Source organism: Felis catus, chromosome F2 (genome assembly GCF_018350175.1).
Source record: "Felis catus isolate Fca126 chromosome F2, F.catus_Fca126_mat1.0, whole genome shotgun sequence".
NCBI lineage: Eukaryota > Metazoa > Chordata > Mammalia > Carnivora > Felidae > Felis > Felis catus.
In genome coordinates this window covers 36835106-36854634 of record NC_058385.1, presented here as the reverse complement: position 1 = coordinate 36854634, position 19529 = coordinate 36835106, and the positions used below count along the sequence as shown (strand labels likewise).

The window sequence follows — 19529 nt, the reverse complement described above, 5'->3', positions numbered from 1 at the left end:
TTAGGAAAAACTCTCTTTTCTAATTCTCTTTGTTGACAGACACAAAAATACATTATTTGAAAAACCCATGCTATAAACTATCTCTGGGATTAAGTGATTCTTTGACTACTCTTTATATATGAGCTGACCAATTTTTATCCATCTTTTTTCCCCAGACTAATTGAGTTCAATCTTCCTGAAATGATCTAAAAGATAACAGAGGATTTTTTGGTTAAATGTTCAAAATGGAAAATGAATTAAAGTGTTATTCTTTGAGATGTGTTGAATAACTTCCACCAATGCAATAAGCATACGATTTAAAAATAGCAATCTTTTTCTCAAATAGTATGCCATTTTAATACAACAAAAATGAATTTAGATTTACTTATACTTGGGAGTGATTCTGTGAGCAAAATTATGGCATTTATTAGTTCTATTTTTAGCAGCATGACTTCTCTTTATTTGTCTTCTACTTTGGAATATATGTTATGTATATAGTAATTTATGCATTCATAGTTGAGTTATGCCATTAACTATTAGGTTAATTCATTTTTTAAAAAAAGAAATGTGTAAGACACTCACTATACTACCCTTTATAATAGTTGAAACAGTTGCTCATTTAGAGTGGCATATCAGCTCTGTTTTGCTCTCAACATTTAATGAGAGGCAGTCATTTGAATCACTTTCATCAGCCTGAAGCCTGAATTTCCAAATGTTGCATATAAGTGTTCATTGGATTTGTGTTTCATTCTGGTAGAGATGTTCTTCTAATGGATTTTGCCTGCAGCTGGTGGTATTCATTGAGCAATGGTGGAAATCAATTAAATTATCCTCTTTTTCCCCTATAAAAATGATTTAATAAATGTACAAAATTTTAAAGGGAAATATATTTTAATATTAATATAAAATTTAACTTGAATCCACACTCAATCTCTTCTTAATAACTGGATCATTCTTCAGGAAGGTCGATGCAATGATTTCACCAGGTACGATAGATAAAATTTCATTTAGGCCAATTCATTTAATGTAATGGAGACTTTTAATTGTTTGGCACATTCAAAATCTTCCATTGCTTAAGGCCAGAGTTAGAAATAAGGCCATGGAAATTTACTCTTTTTTCTTTTTCCTCCACAAAGAATGCTAGATTTTCTTGGTACATTGTATGCTAAGCAAGAAAGAGTAAAAGGAATAGATACGGGACACTGTAGTCTTGTAATGCTATAAAATCTTCTTATTTATAGATTACAAATATGTGTACTTTTCCATGGTGAATTAAAATTATTGCTCCAGACTATGCCTATGAAAAAGAAATCCAAAAGTTATGAACAGTTTAGTTTAACAATAATTCTCTAAAACCTCCTGTTGAATCATATGAATATGAGCCTCATTAGAAAAATTGCTCACAAATTTTTGCCTCATAACTTTTGATTTGCATGAAATCATATTTGCCTCATTCGTCAAATCTATTTAAACTGAAGTATGTTTTCCCATTATTGATTTTGATAGGCTAACACTGGAGAATCAGGGTCACAGGATTAAACTCTTGTATGATTATAGTGATTCAGCAAAAGCATGTAATACACAATGCATTGGAAAGACAATCTATTAAATACCTGCTGTGTGCTAGACATTAGGACGGAATGCTGGGGATCCAAGAACACATATAACACATTTCCTGTCTTCCAGTGCTTCCACAATTCGGTGGGGGACACAAATAGGTGAGAAATCATTGTATTAATGGGAGAAGTGCTACACTCTTCTGGCTTAGATCTATGGGAGGAGGATGCTTCACTTCCCCTGGAGAAGACATCCTAGAGGAGAAAACATTTCAGCTGAAATTTGAGGGATACAAGAGAATTGTAATGAAGTCAAGCAGAATAAGCATGATACTAGTAGAGGGGCAAAATGTTAAAAATTATCAAAAATGAAAAGTTGTATTTTACTAATTTCAAAATTCTTCACTTAGTTTTTATAACCCTCTGCATCTTGGCCCATTTTTTACTTATCCATATCTCCTTCTTTTGTTTAAGAGTCAACTTTTGTTTAAGTAAGTATTCTTCATGGTATCCTGGATTTGCCACTTTTTATTTTCAGGCTCTATGTACTTGCTTAGGCAAAGCTGCCGTTAATCTGCTTTCTAATCAAACTTCTCCCTCAGGACAAACTCAGGCCTCACTTTCCCATCGAAGCCTTCCATATAGAATTGTACCTTCTCTGGGCTTCTCTTTTAGGATCACATTGCACTCAAGGCAAGCACCCCTTAAATTAACACATCACTAATATTTCTAGTTTATTTTTTCTGAGTAACTTGGGGAACAGCATAGTTTTGATTTGAATCCTGGTGGTGACTCTTTTAATACACAGCCTTGGGTATGTATTTGCCTTCCTTGTAAGATGGGGATAATAAAACATATCTTGAAGCGTTTTTATGAGGATAAAATGAAAAAGGGATATATTGAAAATGCTGTTGGCAGTGCAGAGTTGGAATCACCTAGAAACCATGGGAAATAGAGGTGGATAATCTTTATAAAATATAAAATGTATAAAAAAATGGGTCAAAATGAGAGACATCGAAATGAGATGCAAAGACTTAGTAAAATGACACAATAGATATTCTTTTTATGGATTATGTTGTGTATTTCAGTGGCATAGGGGACATTGAGGGGATATAGTCCAGGAATTAAGAGAATATCTAGTAGGTTAGTAATTGCAGGTAAAAGGTTTTGTGAAAAGTGCAAAAGGATATATTGCAATGGGATCTAGCATCTGGAGTACTTACTGTGTGTCAGTATTATCTGGTATAAGCATTCCAGTGTATATATCATTCGAACCTTACCATGATCTTATTATACTTTCATTTTAAAGTTTATCTATTTTATTTATTTATGTATGTATTTATTTATTTATTTATTTATTTATTTATTTATTTATTTTGAGTGAGAGAGAAGCAGGGGAGAGGGGGAGAGTGAGAAGGAGAGAGAATCCCAAGCAGGCTCCATGTTATCAGCACAGAGCCTGATGTGGAGCTCGATCCCACAGACTGCGAGATTGTGACCTGTGTTGAAGTCAAGAGTGGGACGCTTAACCAACTGAGTCACTCAGGTGCCCCATCACGTTCCTTTTATATCTATGGCAACTGAGGCCCAGAAAGGTTGGATGAAAAAAGAAAGAAAGAAAGAAAAGTTGAGTGACTTGCTCAAAATTATGCACTTAGTATGCCAGGGTTTAAACCATAAGCTATTTCTTAACTCTACAGAATACCTACAATCACCCCTAACACAGAATGTTCATTTAGAAGAAGGTAGTTTTTGAGTGTATAAGAATCTTGCAGAGTTGGCAAATTTAAATTCTGGCTTATTGAATTCTCAAATTATGAGCCTCCCATCATAGAAGGCACAATTATATTTTCAAAGTAAATAATCTCTGTGAAGAAAAGGATAAACTGTATTCAAAGTCTTAACACATTAAAAGTATTAAGGATAATGAAGAATAAGGAACTTGAGTGGCTCAGTTGGTTGAGTGTTTGAACTCTTAATTTTGACTCAGATCATAATCCCAGCATCGTGGAATTGAGACCTGCATAGGGTTCACTCCAAGCATGGAGCCTGTTCAAGATTCTCTTTCCCTTTGCCCCTCTCCCCCATTCGTGGTTTCTCTCTCTCTCTCTCTCTCTCTCTCTCTCTCTCTCTCTATATATATATATATATATAGAAAATCCCAAGCATATATATATATATATAGAGAGAGAGAGAGAGAGAGAGACATATATATATATATATGTCTCTATATATATATATAGACATATATATGTGTGTATATATATATAAACATTATATATATATAAATATAGAAACATTATATATATAATGTTTATATATATATATAAACATTATATATATAATGTTTATATATATATATATAAACATTATATATATATATAATGTTTATATATGAAAGGAAGGAAGGAAGTCAAGGTAAAAATAACACGTATCAACTGAAATTTACTCCTAAATGCCAACAAAGACTCTGAATGAGTGAGGCTTGAGCACATACACATGGAACACTCCATTTCCCTAAGTTTCATAGGCATCAATTTCTTGACACCTAAGCAGTCTGCTTTGGTTCTTCCATCTGTGTCCAGCCTGGGATTAGAAATCAGCCTCACCTGGGATTCCAGCCTCAACTCTGTAGACTATGGCCTCCATAGGGCTCTAGAGGCCGCTCAATACAGCTCCCTATTTATATGCTTGTATGTGGAGCAGAGGGGAAAAGGAAGGTGGTTTCACCAGGAAGAAAGGTTTCTTCTGTGCCTTAGACATGACAGAGTGGGCGCAGTCACTCAACGAATTGCATCCCTTGTCTCACTTTCTCCTCCTTTGACTGAATTATAAATAATTTAAATGCACTATATTCTTTCATATGGTTCATAGTTTTTAATAGAAAATTTCTTAATAGAAATTTTGGTGTCAGGTGAACGATATTGAGTCCTCTCTCTGCTACTTCCTGAGATTTAAGGAAAGATGTAATTGCTGTATAGCCTCGGTTTGCCTTGTAAAATAGGGACTATAATAGTACTTGCTTCTTGGACTGTTTATGAGATTCAAACTAAAAATTATATGTAAAAACAGTGGTGTCTATACCTTGGTAACCCCTTAGTAGAAATTCTCTATTGCCATCAAGATTTTGCTCAGTAAATGCTTTTTGAGCTCAGTTACTAATTTATTCTCTCCTATGTAAAACAGCTATCATTGCAAATTTATAGTCAATTTAGAGTCTGTAAAACAGCAAGAAGAGACATTAGGATTATTCAACAATAAATTGAGAATAAATGCATATATTTTCTTGAATTCTAAGGCCAATTTCTTTTATTCATACTTTGCTCACAGACATGTCTTGGGGTTAAATATAGATGATAATTTTACCCCAGTTCAAATATGAAATTACTTTAGAATTTAAATAAATTTGTTCTGTCTTCTGAGTTTCTTCAGAGCAGAACGACACAGCAGGGTAGAAAGGTAAATTTAGAGGTTATCTCTACATGAATTGTGAAAGTGGTCACAGATAGCTAAGAAAATAATAATAAAGAAAATGGAAGTGCTCCTAAAGTTAATACCATTGTGAGCCTCCTCTGTGGTTTAAATATTATATGAATTAATCAACTACCTACTTGAGATCTCTACTTACATGTCTCAGAGGCATCTGAAGCTTAGCATCTCCTAAACCAAACTCTTGTTGCCTCCTCCACTCCCAATTTGTTTCTCTCCTAGGCTTTCTGCTAGCAGTAAATGATGCCATAAATATTAAAGACAGAACTTGCCTTCCTTTCTCCCTAATTCCACCTTGCCCCACTTTTCCCCATAGAACTCATCAGCAATTATTGTTGATTTAAGCCAGACATTTCAGGCTTCCTCCAGGCTCCTGACCACCCAAGTTCCTGCCCTAGGGGCTCTGCACTTGCTGTTCCTTCTGTGTTGGAGCATTCGTCTCTCATAGATGATTCCACTCACCCTTTAGCTTTGCCTGTTTCCCCAGAGAAGCCTGGACTGGACATTAAATAAGTCCCCACACTCATCATCTCATTATCCCCGTGTAACACCCTACTTATTTCTTTCCCAGAACTTAACATTTTGTACTGCACCAACATATACATGACTTCTCCATCAACGCATGTATTTGTTTGCTTGTATCCCAATAATAATAATACAAGCAGGCTCTGTAAGGGCAGGGCTATGTCTCTCATTTACCAATGTATACTCAGTGTCTAACATTGTGCTTGACATGTGGTAAGAGCTTTTTAATATTCATCCAATAAATGAATCTTAGAAATACACATAGGAATAGCTGAACCATCTGGAGACAGGTTACCTATGAAGCCCATATAGTGAAACTTTATTGGAGCTTTTTGAAAGGAAATTCTAAATATGTTTAGAAGTCACCTTTTCATGCTAAGGAAAATATAAAATAATTCTAGGAAGAAAAAAATCAGAACTTATTTTAAAATTTCACACATGTTAAATAATATTAGAAATAAAACTTCAATAGAAACATAAAGAAAACAATGATTAAATTAGAAACACTTAGTAAAATAGTTTAGTGATAAATATGAAAACATCAAGTCATTTGAATACAACTAATATTAAATTCTAGCATTAAATCCTTGCTTGCCTACCATGCCAGGCACTGTGCTAGCCATAAAGAGACGCATGTGGAGAAAATGACCAAAGCAGTCTGTCTCCGAAAGGACCTATAGCCTGCAGTAATGGTTCTTCAACACTGGTCGGCCTCAGAATAATCTGGGTAATTAATGATGGAGCCTTGGACCTCATATGATGCATTCTGTTTCAGTTGATCTAGAGTGGCATCTTAGGATCTATAATTTTAACAAGCTCTGTACATGATTCAGATAAAGGTGCTCTTTGGAGTCTAATTTGAACAATTCCAATATAGTTGGAGAGACCCGCAACAAGGGAAAAATTACCATCTTGTGCAACAAGAGCTCTGATGGGGCTAGCACATGGCATGAAAGCTTGAAGGAAGAAAACCTCACCCATGTTTAGAGATTGCTGCTAAATCAAGTCCTGGAGAATAAAAAGAAATGTCAGAACTGGGAGCCATGAGGTCATATGGAGATGCATGTGAATCTCTCCAATAATGAGAGAAGAGCGTTCCAGAGAAAAAACAAGTTGATCTCAGTAGCTGCAGCGGGTGAGGTTGGTGGTGATAAATCCAGAGTGGTCAGCAGGACATATCATGTCTTGCTATGGCTAGGCTGGGTGTTTGACTTCATCTAGTGAGTGATAACAATGATATGGCCACATTTGAATACACAAACACATACAATGCTTTATTTATAGAATCTAGGTGAATGGCAGAAAGCGGATTGGAGGTGTACAATATGAGATTCGGGAAAACCAGTTATGAGGTTTTCACAGTAATGCAGGGGAGAGATGGTAGGAATGTGAAATAAGATATTGTGACAATGGAGAAGCCAGGAAATGAATGGATGTGAGGGATATTGGAGAGGTAGAATTGACAGAATTTAATGATCACTTGCATATGAAGGATGAGACAAAGGAGCAGGAGGCCTTCTTGATTCGCAGCTTGACTGGGTGGATACAACATAGACATTAATAATAAGTTAATAACTGGTAAACTAATCATCAACAATGATAAACAGTCATGTTACCAGTGCAAAGATGAGAAGCCAGGGCTCTAGGAAAAAGTTTCAGGAGTGCCTGGGTGGCTCAGTCGGTTGAGCATCGGACTCAATTTTGTCTTAGGTCATAATCCCAGGATCATGGGATCAAGCGCTGTGTCAGGTTCTGCATTGAGTGTGGAGCCTGCTTGAGATTCTCTCTCTGTCTCTCTCCCTATGCCCTCTCCCTGCTCATTCTCTCTCTCTACCCCCTTCTCAAATAAATAAATAAATAAAATTTAAAAAATTTAAAAAAAATTTAAAGAGGCATTGCAACATCAGTGTCTCTCCATTAATATTAGTCTTTGCATTTCTAAATGGAATTTAAAAGTAAATTTAAAAGTAAAATGTAAAAGTATTTTAAAAATTACCTATAAAATATTTTATATCTAATTGAAGTTTCAGGTTATATTAAGCTAATGGCTATGCTTGTTTCATAAATATCAAATAGGACAAAACTAAAGAATCAGTTCAAGAAAGGCCTATATTCCTGATCCTCTCTTCTTTTAAAGGGTTAGAAGAGATTGATCTGTGTAAATGTCCCCACAATTTCTTTTATACTGGGAAAATGGTGAGTACAACAAGAATTCAACCACCCTGGCCCACCTACCCTGGCTCCAGATGAAACACTGTACAACTAGTTCTGGCCAATAGGTTGAGGGTGCGAGTGCCTGTGTCACTTCTGGGCCACAACACGGACGGGCAACTGTATGATCTTTAGGTGACATCTTCTTCTGCAATTGTTGAGAAAGCAGAACCACGAGATAGACATAGCTAGATCGCTGAGTCACTGCAGGAGGCCATCAGACTTCATGAGATCTTTGTAGTGTTCAGCCATTGAAATTTCAGGGTTAATTTGTTACCAGAGCTCAGCCTAGCCCGTTCTGACTAATATAGTCAGGAAATTCTTTACTGACTTAGGAGGTAGGCACTTGGCATGTCCCAGCACTCCGGGAGGCAGACCCTACACTGGGAATGTGTAAATGGAGCATGGAGATGACTTAAACAGACCAAAGAAATAGTGACTGAATACCACCCAGCATTATCCAGAGGTGAGTGAGAGGAATTACCCTTGAGACCAACTGACTTCTGGTGTTGCCGTTTCAATCCTCCCTTTCACAATTAGGGGTATGACAACTCAGTTATATTTGCTTCCAGGCAGAAAAAGGTACGTCAAACACAGCTATAATCTCTACGAGAAAGAGGGTATGATTGGGGTGTCTATGGTAAGGCTAGCAGCTCTCTCTAATGACAAATGCTCCAGATTGTGTGAGAGTAAGCACAAAAAAGTTGTCTTTTCTCAGTTAGCAAGAATCTTGGTTCTATAAGAATGATATTCACTTCAGGACAGGCTCCAATATGTTTCAAAAGATGGATTAAAGGCCAGGGTAGGAGAAATTTCTGTAGCTCAGGTAAGCAGAAACCATATTGCAAAAAATATTTCCTTTGTATGCAAAGAAGAAAGTTGGTTGAATTCTTTTACGTAGCTAGAATAAAAACTAAGCCACATCTACAGCACATACTGATGTGGTTAAACTGAAACATACATATTTAAATTCTATTTGCATTCAGCTGGAATCCTGCACCCTTTGTGTTTTCTGTGATTGAATTATTGCAATAATATGACTTTTTTTAGGTCTTATGAAAAATTGATAGTTTAATTCCTTATAAGTATTATTAATATTAATGTAATGACTAAGAGTAACAAGTATCATACATTACTTGCCTGTGGCCTGTTTTATAGTGTCACTCCCAACTTTGTTATTTAGATGAGGAATTATATAATTTTTAAAATATTAAAACCATTTCAATAACCACTTTATACACAGACTACATGGCATAAAGTCCTAACAGGGTATAAAATGCTTCATTAAGTGTTATCTAACATGTCTGTAGGAAACTCTCTGTGCTAGATTTCCTTTCTTGTGAATCTTATGTTTAATTATAGTCCCAAATGATTAATTTCCATACTTAAGAGGAAGTGGGAAGAACTTGTAAGGCCTGACTTTGGTGTAGGGACATACTTCAAACATATAAAATAATTCACAAACCACAAGGGGAAGTTATAATTGACAGAGGAATTTTATATTACAAGTGCCTATTTAATCTTAGGGTAACTGTTATGTGTATACACTCTTCTTAAAGTCCTAATGGGACCAGAGTGGCCATTGTCATCTACTCTGAGAGAAAGGCACCCCGCCCCCCCCCCAAAAAAAGAAGTCAAGTGGAGTGAAATATAAAATGACCCATAGTATAATCAGGATTTCCCAGACTGAACAAAATCACCTAATTTTGGGTCATGTGGATAAAATCTTTTGAAAATATCTGTCTGGCTCTCTAGGAAGGGAATACTTAACAGAATAATAAAAGTAAATTGAAAGAAACACTTAAGGTACTGCTTGTCATATTTTTTTTTATCAGGAACAACAGCAACAACAACAAAAACCCAATGCAAACAGTATGGAAAGTGATCCTTATTTCATGAAGATCAGTAAAGTCAAACAGCGAGCCACAGGTATGTATGAATTCAGGGCCTTAGCAGATCTAGTTGGGTCTGTAAAAATAAAAAGATACTATGGTAGGAAGAAGAAAAGAGAAGTGATTCTCTGTGTCTGGAAATTGAAAATTGATTCAAGAATTCAGCTAACGTACATAATAATATCGTTCAAAATCATGGTCTCCAAGGAAATACCATCCTTATAAAACCATGGATTATTGACTGTAAGGTTTCTATCCTGCGCTAGCCACTTTTCTTTAAAAGCTCAGGCTAGGTATGTTTTGAAAAACAAAAGATATCCCTCAGTCCCAACCTGCTAACTTCCTAATCCTTTTCCACATTTTTCAAGTGCAAATCTTGAAATCACTTGACAGAGAGTTCATTTGCAAGGTTCCTGAGTAATGTGAGAGAACATTATTTTTCCCTGTAAATTCTTGAGAATCAAAGTTAATGATTATATCCAAATACAACTGGGATTGCCACATGGCGGCTGTTAGCATTTGTTTTCTCTATTTTCTCTTGGACCATTGCACTTATTTGGCATTCACTATTATAAAAAATATTTAATTGCGGTTAAGGGAAAACACACATTGAGCCAGCCTATTTTTGAGGTAACGGTAGTTGGTTCTCTATGTTATGCATTTATTCTCCTTCTGTTGCCTCTATCGGAATGTAAGAACAAGTGTCATGGAGCTTCCGAGCAAAGGTAAACAAATCCTTGAATTGCCCACAGAGTTTGCCAAGTGCCGAGCAGCTGCTGTCGGGGGACAGAATTACAGAATGCAGTTAAACAGAAATAGAATATTCAAAACAGGACATGAGCAGCAGGGGCTAGTAAAATAGGAAGAAATAGCAAATTCGACTTAAAAAGCTCTCTCCCTCTCCCTAGGGCTTGCAGTTTGCCGTCTTTTTCGAGGGTAGCTGTTGCCCTTGAAATGCCCTCCTGTGCACTGTGGCCCTCCATTGTGATTTTCCAATGAGAACACTCACAGCACGGTCCGCCCCAGCACACCTATCTTTATTCTCTTCTCCCAGTGGTCATTGGTGTCTTAGCTCCGTGCCTCACAATTTTCAAGGGACTCATTACATTTTAACATAAGTCGTGAGAGATACGTAATCTCAGCTCAGAGCTAAGATACTCAAACAGAGGAGAATGATCAGAAAGATGCTCGCTCTCTGCTGTCCATGCCACTCATTTTGCAATTGACTCATCAACCAGGACTAAATTCCAGATCTTACACTACTGTTTTAGAGCTTATTTTCGTTTCTTTTCATACTTCGTCTGGAGTGTACATTTTGATGTGCTGGACAGATTGCTTGTTCAGGATAATGACATTCATACTACTGGCTATGGGGAGTGCTGGCTGCAAAGGACTCACAGCTGAGCCTCCCTATGGGAACCACCCTGGACCTGAAGGGAGCTGCTTCACCCAAGGTGACACCCCTCCCCAGGGAAACCTCCATCCAGTGACTGGCCCACTGGAGGCGTACAAAGACCTCATGTCCTCACTTCAAGGCAACTCTGAAAACTTATTCTCACTCCAGCGCATTCTGGGGAATAGGCTGAACAGCTCTGTTGAAACTGCACTATGGTTTGACTTCTCTCTGCCCAATTCTGCTACTCTCATTTCATTACTGGTACTGAATTACTGGTTCCTGAGAGCGCTCCCCGTAAGATTGCTGCAAGCAAATCTCCAAGTCAGGTTCTGTGACCTAATATAGTTTTCCATGTAAACATATACACTGGGAAGGCAGAGATCATGTTTTATCTTTTTTTATCTAGGTGAACCAGAAAAAAATTCCAGATTCTTCTAGCAGTGCTGTGGTTATGAGTTGCAAATAACCCTTCTTAGGCTTAGGTAACAGAACGTGACTGCCTGCTTTACCTGCTCATACCATTGAGTTGCTGAAAACCAGGAGAGAGGGAAGGAGGTAAAGGGAAGGGTAAAGGAGGGAAGCTGCTGAAAACCAGGAGAGAGACTTCCCTCCTTCATTGATTATAGTATTTTTTAATTTCTCCCCACATGTATCTGACTTGGACATAGTGTTTTCCACTTGAGCTATATTCTCTACTTGTTCTTACGTGCCTACAGTTTTATGTGTGTGTGTGTGTGTGTGTGTACATGTATATATTCATAATGTGTAGTATGAATCTCTACATACTAGTAGTAGTTTGAATGTAGTTTGAATCTCTATATACTATTTCCAATCATTTTGCTCATGTTCTCTGCTTTGGATTGACATATCCAGCCGGGGGTGTTGGATATCTGGATTAAATGGTACCACCTTTGGGGCACCTGGGTGGCTCACTTGGTTAAGCGTCCAACTTCGGCTCGGGTCATGATCTCACGGTTTGTGGGTTTGAGCCCCACGTCGAGCTCTGTGCTGACAACTCAGAGCCTGAAGCCTGCTTCAGATTCTGTGTCTCCTTCTCTCTATGCCCCTCCCCCGCTCGCACTCTGCCTTTCTCCCTCTCAAAAATAATTAAATATTAAAAAAAATAAAAAAAGATGGTACCACCTTGGAATTCAGTGCCCTACAGATATCACTAACCAGTCGTGGCTCCCAACACTCTTACCCCATTTCACATTTGGCAGCCTCTGGTGCGGCCTCCGGTGCACACAAACGCTCTGGCCCCTTTGGCAGGATCCAGTTTTAACCCAGGCTTGGTCATTTCCTATTCTTACACCTAGGAAAGCAGCTGTCTAGTTTCCTACCGTCCTTCATGCAAGATGGAGGCAGTAACTATTTTCAAACTACATTCATCTTCTCTTTAGGAGCTATTCCAAATACTCTAGAATTTGCTCCTTCTCTTGACTTTCCCAGGTGTCCTCTTTTGGATAATAGTCTGAGTCTCCCTCCTTCCGACCCAGGCTGCTGCTGACAGGGGCAGGCTGAGGCCACCTGGAGAGAGACAGAGGAAGATTTTCCATGAAAATCTAATGACATATAACCTTCAGCAGCTCTCATCTTGTGCTTTCCAAAGCCCTGAGAGGACATTTTTTTTTCCTTGTAAAGTTTCAAAATTTAGACATTCCAAGTATAATTTGTGAGGTCCTCTGCATCTTCCCAATGCTACTTTCCCTACAAATGACTCCTCCTGTCACGTGGTGTTGGAATGACCATAGGCATTGGAACTCATTAATGAAAAGTTGAATTAAGGATACACTTAATTTGGGTCGGTGCTATGTATTGATGTGATTTAGAGCCACTTTCATGTATAGTGAAGTTATTGCTAGCTATGCTAATTCAAGAATAGCTTCCAGAAATACTTATTCATCAGTGGGCAAAGCTGTAAGTGGAGAATTTGGTTCTTATCAGTGCCTCACCACAACAGAAATGTTGTAGCATTCACAGTAATGAGACATACAGAAGTTCTCAGGAGCCTTGCATTTGCAGGGCACACACTGGTAGCAGTAGTGTAAACAGTACATGTGTGTGTGCAGTCACATGTTTGATGCATCTTAAGCATCGATAATAAAAAACGACTTTAGGGGCGCCTGGGTGGCTCAGTCGGTTAAGCGTCAGACTTTGGCTGAGGGCATGATCTCGCGGTCCGTGAGTTCGAGCCCCGTGTCGGGCTCTGTGCTGATGGCTCAGAGCCTGGAGCCTGTTTCAGATTCTGTGTCTCCCTCTCTCTGACCCTCCCCCGTTCATGCTCTGTCTCTCTCTGTCTCAAAAATAAATAAACGTAAAAAAAAAAATTAAAAAAAAAAACGACTTTGGATTGCCCACGATAGAGGAAAAACAAAATTATTTTATTCTCTTTATGTAAGAATTGTAAATACCATTATCATACAAAGAAGGCAAGAGCACACAGCTGAAAAACTAGGAAAAAGTCCTATGAGGTATATCAGCAGTTAATTAAGAAAAACATGCTGTTTTGATTTTGCGGTTTATTTGTTAGCATTTTAAAATTTATAATTTTGTTGCAATTCCTTTTCTCATTGTAAATAAACAGGTCTTCTTTATTTAATTTTATATTCAAAATATTGTATTCTTCTGCTTGCAGAATCCCCCACCCCAGATGTATGACTTTCAGGCCCCGTAAATCCTGGGTCCACTCCTGGGAGACTCAGAAGCCTCTTTGCACAGTGGCTCTGTGTTCTGCAGGGACAGGAGTGTTTCCCACTGGGAGCCAAGTACGCATGGTTCCTTTCTTGTCAATTCGGAACATGAGCATGAAATTTTAGGGCAGAAAGGGACCAAAGATATAATCTAGCATAATATCGTTTTTCAGGTGAGGAAACTGAGGCTGAGAGTGATCATGGCTTTATAAAGTCTCTAAGTCCTGTTTCAGCAGTGGACCTATGGAAAAGTGTACAGGTAGTTGCCACAGTGCCCCAGGGCAATGGACGTAACATTCAACTTCTTGAGAGGGTGCTGACAGAGAAAGTTCCACAAATTTATTTCTACTTCTTCTCAGTCAGGCTGAAACTAAAGAGCAGAGGTGGACCCCTGGGTAAGGACAACGGCCTCTGGTGGGACACAGTGCTCCTCCAAAAAAGGAACTGATGTTTTTAAGAAATGATAGAAGTTAAATTCGTCACCACTCCCAAGAATTTAGTCTTAAAGACTTTGATCTTTCGATTATGGGCAGACTCTTATTTTAATCACTGAGTTTACTGAGTGGTACGATTAGTTCCCAAATGGAAAACTGTAATCTCACTCTTGATAACCTCCACTGTTTAGCACTCTCACATTTGTTTCATTTGACATTTTTTTTTTCTTATTTTCTGTCTCTCTCTGCACTCGCCCTTTGGAGTAGGTGGGGTAATGTTACTACATTGGTGAAAAAATCTGAGGTTCAGTGTAGCTAGTAACAGGGGAGAACTGAGATTAGAAATAGGCCTCTTGATCTTCTTTCTAGGGTTTTCTCTTTATATCATCTGATCTCCAGGATTAACAAAAGAATCCTTGTTTTATTTACTTTCATTAACTTGACAAAAGTAGATCTAGCTTTATGTAAGAACAGATAATTGCCATCTCCTGTGATTGAAAAGAGGTCAATCTTTCCCTGATGACAGGATTCTACCATCAATAACTCTTTCCTTTTATATTCAGCTTTCACAACCTTTTAAATCACAGAGGTACACCTGGGAGGAAAATTTCCAATGTCTTTGTGTGAATGAATTTGCATGCTTTATTTATTTCTTAGTTAAGTCAAGCAAGGAAAGAAGGGGAGTATCATGACTTCCATTTCCAAAAAAAAAAAATCATAATTTTTTGAGGGGGGAAAGGGGAAGAGAGAGAGGGAAAGAGAGAATCTTAAGCAGGCTCAACACTCTGCACAGAGCTCAACGTGGGCTTGAACCCACAACCCTAGGATCATGACCTGAGCCTATCTATATCAAGAGTCGGACTCTTAACTGACTGAGCCACCCACGCACCCCCATAATTTTTGATACTCATAAATTGTTTGAGTTACTACATTATAATTGTCTTGTATTTTTATCATTGAACATTCTATAATTGGAAGAACATTTTAATGGTCATATTGGTGATTTTCAGAACGACATCATTTGATCAATGTAACAAATCACTCATTATGTAATGTTTCTGTCATTATAAAGAGTTTTTCTTCAATTTTCATTCATGTCAAGAATTTTCTTGTTAATAGTTATGATCATCATGGCAACTCTCCTATGTATGAACGTAATGAGATTACAAAGCAGTGATGCTTGCACAATTTCATTTGGACCTCCTGACAGGCGTGTGGAAAGAACAGGGACGGGATCAGTATCAGGATCTGGCAGCCAAAGAAACGGGCCCGGAGTAAGTGCTCTGTCTACAACAAGAAAGTGACAAGACTGATACTCAAAATTCCGACTTCAAGGTAGTTGCGCTTAAGGTTTTCTGCTTTACTTACTGAACTCTTTGCCTTTCTGATGAAGACCATAGTATTTACACAGCAAAATTCTCATGGAATGGCAAAACATGCTTCAATCTTGTCATTGAATGAGCATCAGAGTGACTCAAAATGGACTAGATGGCTCACAAAATTCAGTGAATGTGCTCAGTACCCCAGAGAGTGTACATCGTAAATAAATGTCATGGAAAGCAGATCCCATCTCTGAAACCTGAGGTTAAATGAGGGGAGTGGTCTTCCTCACCTATGATAGGTTTAAAATGATCCTACCATACAGCATTCTTCATTTGATGTACTCCAATACCATTGAAAAGCATAGAAGCAAACTGATTCTGATCATAGGTTAGCAGTTTTTTATTTTCATTTCACAAAGCACAATCTTTGGAAAGCCATCACCATTGATCATCTGGCACTTATATATTTTGTTATCTCTTGTAATCACTATGCTGACTTCAATAACAGGTAGTAATAGGATCATGTTACATGGTGGTTTAAAGCCTTCAATTTTTTTGATTGATGATTTTACTTATTGCTACTATTTTGAAATACTTGTAACGGTTTATTATATTTTTTATCTTATCATTGACCACTCTTGCTATAGATAAGCTCTAAACCAAAAGCAGAAAGAAATACAGGCTGTATTTTCTGTATCATGTTTAGAAATGCCCAGTTCCCTTGTATTAATGTGTTATTCTCTAGGACTCAAATTTCATGCTACAAACATTTTTTTTTTACCATGTCCTGGACACAAACAATTTTATATTTTATCTATGTTATAAACCTTGCCTTTTTTTTCAAGAGTAGGGCCTCCAGGCATTTTTTCATTATTTGTAATTTACTTGCATATTTGTTTGACTCATCGCATGCATGCACACACACACACACACACACACACACACACACACACATATAGAGAGAGATATATATAGAGAGATATATATATAGTGGTGTCAGAACTACTAACTCGTACCCCAGTGAGAAACAAATTTACCACCTAGAGTACTGTGTTTGTATATAGTTCTTTTATCTTTAGCTTTATAGTGTTTAGTCAAGTCACTGTTTTGCAAACTTAGGTCAGCTCCTTTCTTACCCACTCCCTTCTGTGTACTTATATTATTCATACAATTAAATTCTTTTGTCACAGGCTGCATTCTATTTTAGATTCCTCTAATATCTTGGCTGATTTTTTAACATTGACAAAGAGTAAAATTTACTCTTTGTGCAATACAGTTCCATGAAGGTTGACCAATGTATGGAGTCATGTATCCACTATGACTGTTCCCTAAAGGGCCGTTCTACCATCTTCAAAATTTCCTTATGCTTCCCATTTGTAATTTACTTTTCCCTCATACTTCCTAAGCCACTAGAAGCCTTTGATGTTGTCCATCTTTACAGTTCTGCCTTTTCTAGAATGTCATATAAATGGAAACAGACCCTAGGTAGCCTTTCATTTTGCAAATGCATTTAAGATTCTTCCATGTTGTTTCTTGAATCGATAGCTTATTTCTTTTCGATGCCGAGTAGTATTCTATTGTTTGGGTGTGACACAGTTGATTTATCCAGTCACCCATTTTAAAAGACATGTGAGTTGTTTCTGGTTTTGGGCGTTAATGAATAAAGCTATTGTGAATATTCACATGCAGATTTTTGCATGAGTATAAGTTTTCATTTTAGTAGAGTATATATCCAGTAGTAGCATTGCTAGGTCATATGATCGATGAATATTAACTTTATAAGAAACTTGGAAACAGTTTTCCCAACTGGAAGCCAACCAAAGTGACTAGGCCATTTCTCATTGTTGCTAGCAATATTTGAGAACGCATGCTCCACTAGTTGGAAATATAAAATCATGCCCCTTATAAATGAAGGTGATATGAAGACTAAATGTGAAGAAGAATGTAAAAAATAGTAAATTGTGAAAGGCTACACAAAGAAGTGGTTATTATTCCAACTGGTCATTTTATCTTAATATCCGTATGGACTGGAGCCAGTTGGGGAAATGTCAACTGGTGGAGAGCCTGGTTTAACCAGAGTCAACCAGGGAGATAAAGATAAGCTCTTTAAACATCTGGCATGCCGTGTGTGAGAACCTCCTGCATCAGAATTTCCTGGAGCATCAGAGACAATGATCACACTATATATAAGAATAGAACTCTGACCTATAATTTGTAGCAACCAGTTTAATAAGCCAACCTACTGCGAAGAGTAACTAGTGCAGGAAGTCAGATTATTATCTGTATCTAACAGCCCAGGAAGCCAAAAAATAACCCCTACAACAATTGGCCCCAAGGTGTCAGGACTTGATTAATAACTGTAAGTGTCCTCATTTTTACCCCTGTTTCCAATTTAGGGTTAGTGGGAGAAAGCCAAATACGTACTTCTAACAAGTCACATGGAATGTCCCCCTTCTCCTTTGCCTGCCTGCAGCTTTCCCATGCCGACAGCCTTCAATCTGGTCATATCTGATTTCTAAGGTGTTGGGGCTGCTATAACAAAGGGTGGTTTAAGCAATAAGCATTTATTTCTCACAATCCTGGAGGCTGGGATCAAGGCTCTGACAGCTTGGTGTCTGGTGAGAGCCCGTTCATAGGCAGACTTCTTGCTGTGTTTTCACATGGCAGAAGGGGTGAGAAAGCTTTTGGGGTCTCTTTTATAAGCACTCCATCCTCATGATCTAATTACCTCCCAAAGGACCTACCTCCTAGTATCATGACACTGGGAGTCGGGATTTCAACATTTGAATTTGGGAGGGAGACACAAAGATTCAGTCCATAGCACCTGAAGCCTTCGTCCTATCCCCGCCCCCCCCCCCCCCCCCCATAAAGGCTTTCTGCTTCGCTGCCTGTCTGCCACATGCAAGAGATGGGACTAACTCCCTTGCTAGAGCAAGCTCGGAATAAATAGCCTTTGCTTGCTCTCATTTGGTGTTCTTCCTTTATTTCCACAGGTGCTTTTTAAAAATTTATATTCCTAGGCCCTACTCCAGACCCACTGAATCAGAATTACTGAAGGAGAGGCCCAGATGTCTGCATTTTAAGGAAGCTCCCCAGGGTGATTCTTTTGCATACGAAATGTGAGAACTATTGCACCTAGTGCCCCCCCCACAGCACTTCCTCCTCAATTTTGCCTTGTTTAATATTTTCATAAATATTTGAATGAAGATATGGGTGTGCTGATCAGATCTGTGATTGCCAGAAAGCTAGAAAAGTTAGTTAACATGGTAGACATCAGAGCAAAATGAATTTTGACCTAAAATCTGGAAATATGACTGAAATCGAGGAAGATTTCATGTTATAGGAGCTCATGTGACACTGTTAAAATTTAGTGTTACATCTATGTATCTATGTAGTATGCATTTCTGTTTACATATGTTTATGCAGAGGTTGGGCAATGTTTGATTTGTGGGCCTGTATATGAAAATGACCCATACACTTGTACCCCAATGTTTATAGCAGCACTCTCAACAATAGCCAAATTATGGAAAGAGCCTAAATGTCCATCAACTGATGAATGGATAAAGAAATTGTGGTTTATATACACAATGCAGTACTACGTGGCAATGAGAAAGAACGAAATATGGCCCTTTGTAGCAACGTGGATGGAACTGGAGGGTGTGATGCTAAGTGAAATAAGCCATTCAGAGAAAGACAGATACCATATAGTTTCACTCTTATGTGGATCCTGAGAAACTTAACAGAAACCCATGGGGGAGGGGAAGGAAAAAAAAAAGAGGTTAGAGTGGGAGAGAGCCAAAGCATAAGAGACTCTTAAAAACTGAGAACAAACTAAGGGTTGATGGGGGGTGGGAGGGAGGGGAGGGTGGGTGATGGGTATTGAGGAGGGCACCTCTTGGGATGAGCACTGGGTGTTGTATGGAAACCAATTCGACAATAAACTTCATATACTGAAAAAAAAAAAAAGAAAATGACCCATAGAAGTGAGTTAGCAGAGCTTTTAAAATTTAGTATAATGGAACAGATTTATAATTG

At 37.9% G+C, this 19529-nt stretch overlaps 1 protein-coding gene across 3 annotated transcripts in view; it reads left to right on the top strand.

Annotated features, from left to right (window-relative positions):
* Positions 1 to 19078, top strand: part of LOC111558514 (intraflagellar transport protein 74-like) — a 215732-nt gene extending 196654 nt beyond the window's left edge. For 2 of the 3 annotated variants that reach the window (XM_045049507.1, XM_045049506.1), the window contains 2 exons: positions 9596 to 9689; positions 15292 to 17182. In XM_045049507.1, the coding sequence (XP_044905442.1) occupies position 9596 (1 nt within the window). In that variant the 3' untranslated portion in view covers positions 9597 to 9689; positions 15292 to 17182. Of the gene's footprint in view, positions 1 to 9595; positions 9690 to 15291; positions 17183 to 18487 lie in introns of those variants that run through there. The other variant, XM_045049503.1, reaches the window with a different exon arrangement.
* The last annotated feature ends 451 nt before the right edge of the window (positions 19079 to 19529 follow it).